General features: G+C 38.7%; 1 protein-coding gene across 1 annotated transcript; it reads left to right on the top strand.

Annotated features, from left to right (window-relative positions):
* The first annotated feature begins 6 nt into the window (after positions 1–6).
* On the top strand, positions 7–13,129 carry BTBD1 (BTB domain containing 1). The gene is made up of 8 exons (XM_042039493.1): positions 7–372; positions 5,268–5,424; positions 5,666–5,771; positions 7,176–7,373; positions 7,635–7,827; positions 8,370–8,457; positions 11,198–11,344; positions 12,222–13,129. Exons 1-8 carry the CDS (start codon positions 11–13, stop codon positions 12,378–12,380), a joined length of 1,410 nt encoding a protein of 469 aa, XP_041895427.1. The 5' UTR covers positions 7–10; the 3' UTR covers positions 12,381–13,129.
* The last annotated feature ends 34 nt before the right edge of the window (positions 13,130–13,163 follow it).

Here is a 13,163-nt window from a genome sequence, read left to right as displayed (position 1 = left end):
GCCCGCGGAGATGCCGCCCGGCACCGCCGCGGGTGTCGCCGCCGCCGAGGCCGGCGCGGTGCTGCAGCGGGAGCCGCTGTACAACTGGCAGGCCACCAAGGGCTCGCTGCGGGAGCGCTTCGCCTTCCTCTTCTCCAACGAGCTCCTCAGCGACGTGCACTTCGTGGTGGGCAAGGGCAGCGCCCGCGGCGGCGGCGGCGCTGGCGGGGCGGCTCCCCCCGGGCCCGGGCAGCAGCGCATCCCCGCCCACCGGTTCGTGCTGGCGGCCGGCAGCGCCGTGTTCGACGCGATGTTCAACGGCGGCATGGCCACCACCTCGGCCGAGATCGAGCTGCCCGACGTGGAGCCCGCCGCCTTCCTGGCGCTCCTCAGGTCAGCGCGGGGCGGGGGCGGCCGCGCACGGAGGGGGCTCCGCGCCGGGGCCCCGCTTGGCCGCCGGTGCCTTTTCCTCGCTCCGCGGCCCCTCCCGGCTCCTGTCCCCACGGAGCCCGGCCTTTCCCTAATGCCCGTCCCCGGAGGGAGATGCAGGGAAGGCGCGGAAATACCCTGTGGGCTCCACGCCAGGTCACCCGCCAACGTGTTTTGGTCCCTTCTTGCTCTTTAGCCTGCACTGTTCTCCCAAGAGAAGTGCCCTAATTCCATGGCAGCTGACTGTCCGTTTAGGGAAGCACTCGGTGGGTGTCTGGTTGGGCTCTTGGATTCAATGTTTTGGTTTGTTTAAGTAAAATGATGAGAATTAGTGCGTCCCCTTGGTGTTGCAACTATCCAGCCATCTTCTAATAGTAACTAAGAAGGGACAGAGGCTGTTGTACCAAGCTTTTAGTTTCATTTGATACTTACCTTGAAATTTGATACTTACTTTGAAGTCTGAGTCATCTTCCTGTTCACTTTTCTTTGTCAGGGATGGTAATAAGTTGTTATATATTTTTGCCATAATAACACCCCTTGTAGTCATACTTGGGCAGAGAGGGAACGTGCAGCAGAAGGCAGTAACCAGCTGATTTCTACTCCCAGACCATCTGAGTGTGAGACTGGGAGTGCAGTGATTGCAAAAATGATATAAAGTGTGTTAGTGATTTCTAATTTGGGCTGAATAGGATCTGCTAGTTCGCATGCTCACGAAACTGATGAGTTCACCTACCATTTCTCTTTACTCAGTGTAGTGGCAAATAAAATTTATGGTGTTCATAAAAACAATTACTAATAGTTTATTTGTGCCTCAGGCTGTGGTGTGGTAACACAACTAAACTGCATAACCTTATTATCAAAGAAACCACTCTGCTAGGCAGAACTAAAAAATACATAAAACAGTTCTCTGTTATGAACATTTGGGAAACAAGTAATATTATTGCCTGGAAATAAGTATGTAGCGACTCAAAGTTTTTTGTAATAGGAAAAACTCCAAAGTCTTGGCAAACTTTCTTCTTTTGCTGAGGCCTAACAGACAGGAACAATTAAGAGTCACCTGGTCCTTCGGTAATCATGGACACGGGAGCTGAAGCAAGTGATGTGCACAAAACCCGACAAACCCCCATGCAGCAGCAATGTCTCTCTGTTGCTATTAGCAAAGGAGCTGTTCTTCGTGGATTTTTACCAAATAGTGAGTGGATTTTTAGCAAAGGTGGAGAGTTTGTGCAGGGGAACGAGAGCAGATTGGTTTCAAAGGTTAAAAGTAAATGACAGTGCACATGTACATGTTTGTCTCTATATATGTGGGAAAACGCTGCACAGTGAAAAGTGGCTACAATCAGAGAAGTTTGGGTAAAAATAGAAACACAGAAACAGAGATTTCTAAGAGATTTCTAAGTAAAGATAAGAAGCATGGTATTTCAAAACTGTAGAAGTGAATGAAGAGGTGTTGTTAGAAGCAAACAAAAGCCATCTTGTGTTGGTAGAGCCGCCAGTACGTAATGGCTTGCATCAGTAAACTGATTATGCTTTTATCTTGTCTGAGTATCACCACACTGGTGGACTGCTGAAACATCTCAGGTTTGCTGTCTGTGCCAGCTTTTTAGGACATTTTTCCATGTTATGTATATTTCTCTCAGCTTATATTGAAATTAATATACTTTGCAATACCTTGTTAAAAACATATCTAAGGAGAACTTCTTTAATACATGCCAGTACTGGACTTTTTCCATGCTGGAAAGAACATGGGGTCTTTTCCTGGTGTTGACTGAAAGAGGCAGGAATGATACCTTGTACTGTTGGCCTCTTTTATCTATCATTAGTAAATTGGTCACATAATGATAGTTACCCTTCAGAGGACATTTCTTTAGTGTTTGCAAATAGCAGTCTGAGGTATATTGGCTAGAAATTAAGTCAGCATCTTTGACTACACGTAGCAAATGAACAGCAGGTCATGGAAATGTTTAAGTAATGCAAAACTTTAAAAGGATAATTTTCTAATTAATGTTCCTCAGCTCATTTCCATTTTATTTACTCATGTGGTTTGTCAAGTCATGTCTATAGTTTATGTGTTTCATAAAGATCTACTGACAAAGGCTACTTGTAAATTAAAGTCAAAGATTTTTTGATGAAAAAAAGAAGTAGTTTGACAGATAAATCCTTAAGAGCTGAAATAATATCAAAGTCACAAAGTTGGGATCTGTTTCCCAGTGAAACAACTTTTTTTTTTTCCTGTTTCTAACTGCAAATTGAATATCAATGATCAAAAAAATTCAAGTTGTCTCAGTAGGGTTCTGCTTTAGGGTTTCTTTTTGTTGGTTTTAATAAGATTTTTTTTAAATTTTCATTTGTATTTTACAGTAAGCTAGCTTGTCCTTTGATCATAGGGTAAAGGAAAGTGATGACATGGCACAAATTAGCAGTCTGTCTTCTAAAAAATCTTTGCAGAGACTTTTGGCAAGCAGTAAATAGAGGGGTAATCATGACTAACAGGAAAAAAACATTCTTGTGTACTTTTATAATGGTGAAAACATTTCAACTACTGAGAGGATGCTCAAACAGGGGAGAAGGAAGTGCTAACCTGAGAGTAAAGAAAAGGAGCATAAAATGTATGAGAGGCTTATGTAGACTGAATGATTGAATGGTCACTTGGAAAAATTGTTTGTTCTGGTCGTTAAAAATGTTCTTCCAGTATGCACATACACCCCCCAGCTTCCCATTCCTTCATCCTGCATGCCAGTAAGATTAAGTTGTTTGTGTCTCAAAGGGAAAGAGAGGAGGGAATAAGGATAAGTGATCATCGGTGCCACTGAGTTAAGTGGAGGAGGAACAGTGGTGTAAACATAAAGCTGTGCTAGTTCAGGCGTGCCACAGAGGGCAGAGTTAACAGAGACACAGCTCTTGGCACATATGAGCAGGGGTTTTTTAGAGGGAAGACACACCTAGAACTGCACCCTGTTTCTTTAGAAGGTAGAGCAGAAAGTGAAACACAAGCCAGATGAGCTCCTCTGGTGTGTCACTTCATTGGCTTCAGATTGGATTCACTTAAGGAGTAAAATCAAAATCATGTTCCAAAACCAACTTGGAATTTTCTTTTTTTTTTTTTTTTTTTTTTTTTTTTTTTTGATTAGGTAAAATGTAGACTGTAGTTTGCATGGCAGTATTGCTTTTTTTACAGCCTGTTAATCAACTTAGATGATTTGGACTCTAAGCTCCTATAAAGTCATGCAATGAAAGTTATGGCATATTAAACTGACTATTTTAAATCTTAGAACCAAAATGTAAATGCATCGTTCTAGTGCTTTAATGAAGAACTTGTCAATTTAGTATGCAAAAGTTGTACCCATGAAATATTAGTTTCTTAAAAGTAAATTTGTCAGCAGTTGTGACTAGCAAGTCAGCCCATCGTTTTCATCAACAGACAATAATAGTTCATAGCTTTCATAAATCAGTTCTAATTGAGCTGTATGAAACTTTTACTTAGGAAAAAAGTTAGCATTTGATTAAATTAATTCTTCCTAGGTGCTGTTCAATTTAAATCCTGTTTAAAAAATTAATCTAGAGCATCATTCACATCTCCGAAGTGATGTGCAAGCTGGCTGTTTGAGTGGAGTCTTGTAATGGTAAATATGTACCTGTATTGTGGCAGCAAATTTAATGTTGAACACCATGTTTAGTGTGTGTTTGCAACTACTGACAATTAGAATTTCCTTGGAATATAAGAAATGTAAACGGTGAAGAACTTCCATTGAAACTTTAGGTTTGTATTACTTTGATTTCTCTATGTTGCAAGGAGGTTTAACAAGTCTGTTAATTTCACAAGTTTCTCTTGTTGGATACAAATTGCTTATTGCTACATTTAAAAACCCTTCTAAACACACCTTCTGTCTCCGTGTGTCATTCATTTCGAGGATGTTCTGAAGAACAAATATTAAGAAATATAAAGGAAAGGCTTAGTTTTCATTGTGGAATTCTTGCATTTGCTAGTGTGCCTTGGTTTATTATGTTTAATTACTTATGTGTTGGGGACAAATGTATTTTTGTAAATCACAGACTATTCTTGATTGTTATCTGAAAGGCTGATGAAATTTTGCTAAAATTATCTTAAATGTCACTTGTAAGAAAAGTTATTTTTAAAAAGTCATAGTTTCCATACAGAACCTTAAAATAGATCTGATCTTGTCTAGTCTCAAATAACAACTGCTCAGGAAATGGGGGTTTTTCCTGGTATTGGTGGAGGCTCCTATCTTCTGGTTCACAGCTTATGCTAAAATCTCAACCAATCCTCTTGCCTCAAGCAGTAGAGACAAGCCAGAGTGTTTTGCTGTGGCAGGAATAGAAGAGTCAAGGTCATCTGCTAGAATGTACTCCCTTTCCTCTCTGAATACTACAGAGGGGTAACTTTGACATAAGATGTTCTCACAATCTAAGTCCTTGACACTATTTCCTCATGGAGGGGAAGCCAGTGTGCACTGTCAGTAAATGAATTTCAGGAATACAGCCATAGAGGGTCGTGCATTGATATTCTCCTGATGAACTGAGAGCATGCATTTGTAGGTTAAGTAATTCTGCAGCTCAGCTGTTGTTTGCAGTTGGGGAGCTATGTATAACTAGTACAGCCAGATCAGTCTGAGGGAGTAATACATGTTTAAAACAAATGTATGCCATTAGGTTAACATAATACTCTTTCTTCAACCCTTTAACTTAGCTTCTTTATTTATAAAAATGCAGTTAGGTCAACTGTTGCACTGTATACAATGCAAATCTTTGGCCTGTTTTCTAAATGCAGAGAGACTGTTGTGTTTGGCTGCCCGCTAAAGATATGTTTTTATGATCTGTATTTGTGTATTTATTTATAGGTTTCTTTATTCAGATGAAGTTCAGATTGGTCCAGAAACAGTCATGACTACTTTATACACTGCTAAAAAGTATGCAGTCCCTGCCCTGGAAGCACATTGTGTGGATTTCCTAACAAAGCATCTCCGAGCAGATAATGCCTTTATGCTGCTTACTCAAGTAGGTAAATTTAAGCTTAATTTTGATTTACTAGGAAAATTGGTAATTGGAGGGAAATGATAAATTCTCCTTAATTATGTACTCCTTTGAGATTTTAAGTGCTCTTCAAGGTATAAACACAAAGAGTACTTAGACAAATCATTCTATTTTAATTTATGTCTATACTAGAGTAAAAAGTTTGCTTTTTAAGGTTAGCAGTTTGTCAGCTTTATGCTTAAGATGCACTTCTTTATCTTTTCAGGCTCGTTTGTTTGATGAACCGCAGCTTGCTAGTCTTTGTCTTGACACAATAGACAAAAGCACTATGGATGCCATAAGTGCAGAAGGCTTTACAGATATCGACATAGGTAAGTCACTCTGTGTGTTCTAAGCATGAAATCACAGGATAGTTCCTTCCCCCATCTGAGTATGCAGAGTCCCGAGCACTTCTTCCCTTCTTGGTTATCCACCCCTGCAGTGCTTTCCTTTGAGCTTCACTCCTGAGCTGGCTTCCCCTGCATCGTGTCCCCGTTGGAGTAGTGGTGGTGTCCCAGGGCTCCCACTGTGGTGACACCACACTTTACGTTGAAGCCAAAGCTTTCACTTGCTGAGGGTTGTGCCTCGTCCCTGAGGCGTCCACACCTGCTTTGTACATGCAGCAGGAGTCACACTGTTCTGCTGCCACATGGTACTTATCTATTCAAAGTTGCACAGATCAGGTACAATTAATGAAACCTGCTTTAAAAAATGAATATATAAACTGTTAGTTTCTCTGTTTAATCTTCTATCAAAAGCTAGCAGTTGTAAATTTGCTTACTCAATTTCATTGCCACTATATGTGTCTACGGTTTTACTCCAATTCAGCTAGATTCTGGGAAAAAGTCAGACTGAAGGAAGGTATTTCACTGCTTAAAGAAATTGTAAAGTTATTGTTAACTCATGTTCAGTGGGATTTGTACCAAGACTGTGAGTGACCTATAGTCTTGGTAAGTCTCAATCTGTTTTGACTTTCTAATATGCTATTTTCTATAACTGCAAACATGCTTTACTTAAATTCAAGGCAGATAAAAATTCCCAAAGACACAAGATTCAGAATATAAAAACCCATTTATTTTTTTGACTTGTATTCCATGATAATTTGTGCATACCTGTTATTCAAAGAAGGCCAGGAGTGATAAATACAGGATAAGTTGCTTTTGTAAAACATGTACCTTGCCTCAGATCTTGTGTTTCACCTTCAGGCTTTATGGATGGCAAATATGTCAATGCTTAAGATCACTTTCATGTATTTTTAAACTGGTATTGTGTGCACCACTGCTGCTTGTGGCTATAGTTGCTCCAGATGGGCAGCTGGCTGCCCAGATGAGAGTATGATGGTGTCAGCATGAGTAACTTGGTTTTTCAGTAGTGTGCATTCACTGCTTGGTCACTTTGAGTTTTGATGTTGCTTTAGCCATGGAGATTCTTCAGGATATTGGCTATCACTACAGAGGTTAGTTACACTCTTAGGAATCAAGAAGTTCATATCCTGTCTTTATAGCAGGAAAATTAATTTTTAGTTTGAAGTCTATGTGTCATTGAGAGATTACTTTTTATGTAAGGTAAATTATGTGTAATATATATATATACGCACACATGTAACAATAAGACAAAGCTAATAGTCTTATTATGAATGTTCTTTGTGTGTGCTCAGTATTTTAAGCTACATAATGTAGCACTGTTACTGCCTTGGATGAAAACTGATTTAAAGCTGCTAACTGTTTTGTCTTTAGATACATTATGTGCAGTTCTAGAAAGGGACACTCTCAGTATTCGAGAAAGTAGGCTCTTTGGAGCTGTTGTTCGCTGGGCAGAAGCAGAATGTCAAAGACAACAACTGCCTGTGACATTTGGGAACAAACAAAAAGTCCTTGGAAGAGCCCTTTCCTTAATCCGTTTTCCATTAATGACTATCGAAGAGTTTGCAGCAGGTGAGTTTTGGAGTTCTTTGTCTTACTGTTAGACCATCTTTCAGTGCTGTCTAACTGTGTTTAGATGCTTAACACTCAATTCTGTTGTTAATACTGTACTAATAAGAGTTGTGATGCACAAATGAAAGCAAAACATTCTGCAGATTATGCTCTGGCCATTGGAAAATATTATTGTTGTCTTCAGTCTGTGAATATGTGTGGTTTAAATGCAACAGCTGGGGTAATCCTTCAAATCATCTTAGAAGTTTTGTTTTTTCACAGGCCCTGCTCAATCTGGAATCTTGTCGGATCGGGAAGTAGTAAATCTCTTTCTGCACTTTACTGTCAATCCTAAACCTAAAGTAGATTATATTGACCGACCAAGGTGTTGCCTTAGAGGAAAAGAATGCAGCATTAATAGGTTCCAGCAGGTGGAGAGTCGCTGGGGCTACAGTGGAACAAGTGACAGGATCAGGTAGGACTTCGGAAACTATTTGAAGGAGAGACAGAAATGTGTGGGAAGAAAGGGAACAAATCATTCAACTTTGACATTTTCATATAAGATACAGTTGCAAACATGCTGGCTCTGTTGCACACGTTTGATATTTTCCTTTTTTTTTTTAATAACTTGGGCTATTACACACATAAAATGCAAACTAGCAAAGAATGAGGTTCAGGAGGATTGGGTGCATGCTAGAATGATTGGGTCTTACCTGTATATTCCTTTTTGAAATACCAAGTCTTATGTGTATTTGTTTTGGAGATACTGAAAAGAATCTGGTTATGTTTTGTTTCGTAATACTGAGTATCTTGAGGAATTAACAAAGCTTTTAACTAGCTGACAAAGTATTTTTCTTAGTATTGAAATCTAAATAAAAAATGCTATTTAAAAAAGAAATGCAATGCCATTCTCAGTTTGCTTCCCTACTCTTCAGTGGGAGTCTTTTTCCTACTTGAAATAAGGTAACACACTCACCACAGTTGTTTGAATTCCTTTCTTGGCTTGTGTCTTACCAGGTTCACAGTTAACAGAAGAATTTCCATAGTGGGATTTGGATTATATGGATCTATTCATGGACCCACAGACTATCAAGTTAATATACAGGTACAGTGTATTATGTTTAAATAGGCTTGTACAGGAACTACACTTGTAGCACTTGCAAAAGGTTTGGTCTATATTTGGGAGGGAGCAATCAATAGGTCAGGAGTCTAAGCTGTGTTTTGTCACAGGTGGGAATAAGTGGGTGACTAGGCAAAAGGAAGAACACTGTGAAACTCTGCTCCCTTTCTCCTGTATTCTCCTGTCCTTCAATCATTTTCAGTGTAGGTGTTTTCCAACATCCAGCTTTTCTCAAGCTTTTCCTAATAGGAGATATGTATTGATACTGTACTTGGGTATGTTATGTCCTCCAGTAGCCTGCATGCTTCTTAAAAGGATTTGATTTTCCTAATTGTTCCTTTTAGTTTCTTTTGAACAAGCTTCCTCATATTCCTCTCTTTGAAATTTAGCAAAGCTGTGGGGGATTTGCTTTTGTTGTTCATGTGGGAGTGTTGACTCTAAGTATATTATGGACACTATTACATAGTGTTTCCATTATGAAATTTTGAATCTGATCCTACTCATCACTCAGTACCAAATCAAGGAATGTGTTTCTTCCTACTGAGCAATTGGTTAGCAGGCTCACAAAGTGGCCAGTGATAGCATCTAAAAATGTCCCCCTGCTTCGTGTCCTGATGTGACCCTTGCCCGGTCCCAGCGGGTAACTGAAGACACCACTAAAATTGTATTTCCTGCTCCTGTAGCCTATTAGATCCCTTAGCATGTTGTGGTCAGGATTGTCTTCTACTAGTATTGATCCAGCACTCTATTTTTTTCCTTTTTAAGTGTGGAATTTCAGTCAATTTGAATTGTTTTTCTTGTAGAGATTGGTTTTGTTTTGATTCTAAGCTTTATAACAAATATTAGCATTCCATGACTGGCACAGTTTTACCCTGTGCTGTGTAGTTCATAACCTGGTACTACCATGCCACATTGATTTATTAGGTGCATGAGAAATTTTGTGAAATAAATAGTCTGTGACTTCATATAGGGGCAGAAATTCTTTTGTCCCTATCTTCCTAGACTTCTAGCATGTGCTGGAATTGCTGTTTCAGTTCCTTAGTGGACATTCTGTTTAAATGACAATTTGTCTTCTGCTTCCTATTTGATGATTATTATTATCTGACTACTCTGTACTTAAGGATAGGGATTTCTGTCTCTTAAGGAAAAAGTGTTGTGCCTTTCCTCTTAATGATGTGCCAAACGGAATGTATCTGGAATGAGGTTTTGAAGGAATTTGGCTTTTCCACATTCCTCACTTTAAAAGCTCACTTGCAAATTCCTCTATTTGAAGTACCTTCAGTTTGGTTTTGTCAAACTATACATCCCTGTAAATGAGTAGCATAGTGCACTAGACAGGATCTTTAGAACGAAAAGAGTTGATCTCAGGAACCTAGCAGCTATACTAAACATACCTGGGGATTTTTATTTCACATAAACCCTTTTTTGAACCTCTCAGCTGAATTCCTGTTAGCAGATACAAGCATTCGGTGTATTCCCTCAGGATATTTGCTGGATTTATTTAATCTGAAAAGAATTGAGATATTTTCAGAGAAAACCAATGCATATTAAGTGGGAATGATCAGAAGATTCACTTGAAAAAGATCTTCCTGATTCAAACTGAAAGACTAAATAAACCTTTATGGTTCATATTAAGGCTGTCCATCTTATATAGTTTTTCTTTATCCTGGAGGTACCCTTAATAACTGATGAATCTGAAACTTTGTCACAGTCTTCTCAGACAGTCATTTAAGTCTTGTGCCTCTAGCTTTCTTCTTGGCTCTGCATCAGTACTAGCAGAGCTTCAGAGAGTTAAACATTTAAAACTAGTCATAAAGTAGTGATAATGTATCCTGCAAATACATCTTTTATGTGAAAAGGGCTTAGGACTTCAGCATTATAATTGTTAATATTTCTATTGATTGTGGCTGGGGAAAAAATTAAAGTACATTTTGCCTAGAATAGAGCTTCATCTCATTTGTGTAATACTAAAAATTATATGGCAATTTAATAATAACCTATTCAAGCTGATAGGATTCTTCTTAGTGCAGTAATCAGGAGAAGTGCTCTACTCTAAAGCTCTGATATCCAACTTCTGCAAGAGGTACTGGGCAGCATGGATCAGGATTGCAATCCAAAATGGGAAGGGAGGTATCTGTTATGACTACATTTGAACTAGTGATTCCTATTTGCCACTGAAATTGAGGGCAAAATAAATATGGTGTATTCTGAGTGTAATTTTTATATTGAGTCAAGATAAAAAATAAATTGTATAAAATGTAACATCACAAGTTCATGTTTTCTTTTATGAAGGTGTCATTGACTGCCTACATGCTCTGTAAAAACTTGTTTTCTAAACTAGCCACAGCCAGCGAACGAGCTTCCCTCATGTGGGCTGTGTAGGTGTACAGAGATCAGCAAATCTAAGCACAGGATCAGATGTTGTATATGAAGGTCAGAAGCTGAAGGTCTGGAAGCTATTCTTCATCTCCCAAGCACAGACTTTAACCTGGCTGGAGCAGTGCCCACAGCCCTTGTAAAACTCGCGAGCCATCGTTCCGACCTGCTGCGTCAGCTCCAGTGGTATCAGGAAATCACAGCTTCTTTCCAGCTGAGACTGCTCTGTCCTTGCAGTTAGGCAGGGTGGGGTAGGCAAGTGTTTGCTTGTAATCTTCTCATGTGCATACAATCAGAACCTTTCTCACGCTTGTCAACATAAAAATACACTTTTCATGCTTTTGTCCAGATAATTGATTATGAGAAGAATCAGACGCTAGGACAGAATGACACTGGATTTAGCTGTGATGGAACAGCCAGTACCTTCAGAGTTATGTTCAAAGAGCCCATAGAGATTCTGCCCACGGTGTGCTACACAGCTTGTGCAACGCTGAAAGTAAGAATGTCTAACAGTACAGAAGAAAGTGTTAACTTTGATGCAAGACTTGTTCTTTTATCAGTCTTCTGATGGGAAAGTGTCTTCTAGATCTTGAATTTGTTTTAAGTTTAGGGCTAAAGAAGGATGTAGTAAAAATTCCACTGTAACTTGTAAGACTGTTACACCTCTTCTGGGCCACAGCATGGAATTCATAATTGGATCCTTTGTGCCTTCCCACTTTTTTTGCTTGATGTAGGAGTTAGAATGAGTTCTAATAGCTGGTTCTGTGTGAGAAAAAAAGCACTATCTAGATTATGTAATCTGGCAGCTCTCTATCAAAATTTAAGTTTGATTTCTTTTATCAAGGATATTCTAACCACTAGCTAAAGTCAAGAAAACAGCTGTTTTTTCATCAGTTTTTATAAACTAGTGCTGAAATAATAGGCAAGAATTACTTGTTCTCAGAAAGTCTCCCCTTAGTGTTGTGGACAAATTTATCTCTCCAAAATTTTTTAATATTCTTCTAAATATAATTACCAATACAGAAACCAGAGTTGAGTGGGTTGGAAAAAAAATTGCACATTAAAAGCAGCTGAGGCAGGGAACTAAGTGAGAATATAGACAACCTCTGTGATAAGGAGAAATACTAGAAAGTATTCATTAGTAGTTGGATAAAATCAACTGGTTTAAGTCTGCTGTCACAGAAATATATTTTTTGTTATTTAGACACAGGGCCCTTGCTCCTGTTGTCTGCGATTTTGTACATAATTTATGTGATGTGGGTACAGAAATTTTATACTACTAAAATAGCCTGAGTCAGTAGTGTTTGAACATCAGCAATTTTTAGGTCTTGCCCACTTCCATTCTGTTGCTAATCTCTTGTGATGTTTTTCAGGGTCCGGATTCCCACTATGGAACAAAAGGTTTGAAGAAAGTGATCCATGAATCTCCTACTGCTAGCAAAACATGCTTTGTCTTTTATAGTTCACCAGGTAACAACAATGGTACATCAATAGAAGATGGACAGATACCAGAAATAATATTTTATACTTAGTTTTACATGATAATCTGGAATGTGTTGGTGTGTCAGTGGACTTCAGCTCACTATTGGCAGCAGTTTAAAAATTCTGTGAAATTACATCAATGTGTAAAAACAAAACTAATTTGTTTGAGGGCTACCAGAAAAACAATTTTTTTTTCTGCATTTATTGGTAGATTGTAATTTAGCTTTTCCTCTTAACAAAATGTCAAGTGGAATAAGTACCCTGTATATTGAAAAGGTTGCTTTTAATAGTACCTTGTGATTAATTACTTTGTGTTTTCACCCCTTTGTTTCTCATGTAGTAAAATTCATTTTTTGAACTGGAAAATTCTTACTTGTTATGAACAACTTGTGTATGTTTTTTCTGATGTGTCCTTAAAAGACAGTAAAGCTGCTGCTGTGGTCCCGTCTTGCACTTCTTTCCAAAATGACCTTGGATTGACCCTATGGACATGGATTGCTACTGTATTTTTTTTTAAGTACATCAGCAAAGCTGGACTCATATTGCCATCATCTTGACTTTTTCCAAGCGCCATGGAGAATTAACGGACTTTGCACTGCAGAGAGTATCTGCAGTTGCACTGAAGAAATAAATACTAACTCAAATTCAGCAACAAACAGATCTCTCCAGAATCTCTCTTAGTTCAGAAGGGCTGTTTTGGAATATAGAACTGGTTATGCAAATAGCCACTGTATATACATATGTGCCTATAAAAAATGTATAATGTGAAAATGAGAATACAAGACTTGTAATGATGTTATTTTATCATCAGATATTCTAGTACTAAAAAAATT

The sequence above is a fragment of the Corvus kubaryi genome, unplaced genomic scaffold (genome assembly GCF_017639235.1).
Source record: "Corvus kubaryi isolate FWS band 111438036 unplaced genomic scaffold, C.kubaryi_AGA036_p1.0 37394, whole genome shotgun sequence".
In the NCBI taxonomy this organism is placed as follows: Eukaryota; Metazoa; Chordata; class Aves; order Passeriformes; family Corvidae; genus Corvus; species Corvus kubaryi.
This window is presented reverse-complemented; position numbering and strand designations above follow the sequence as displayed.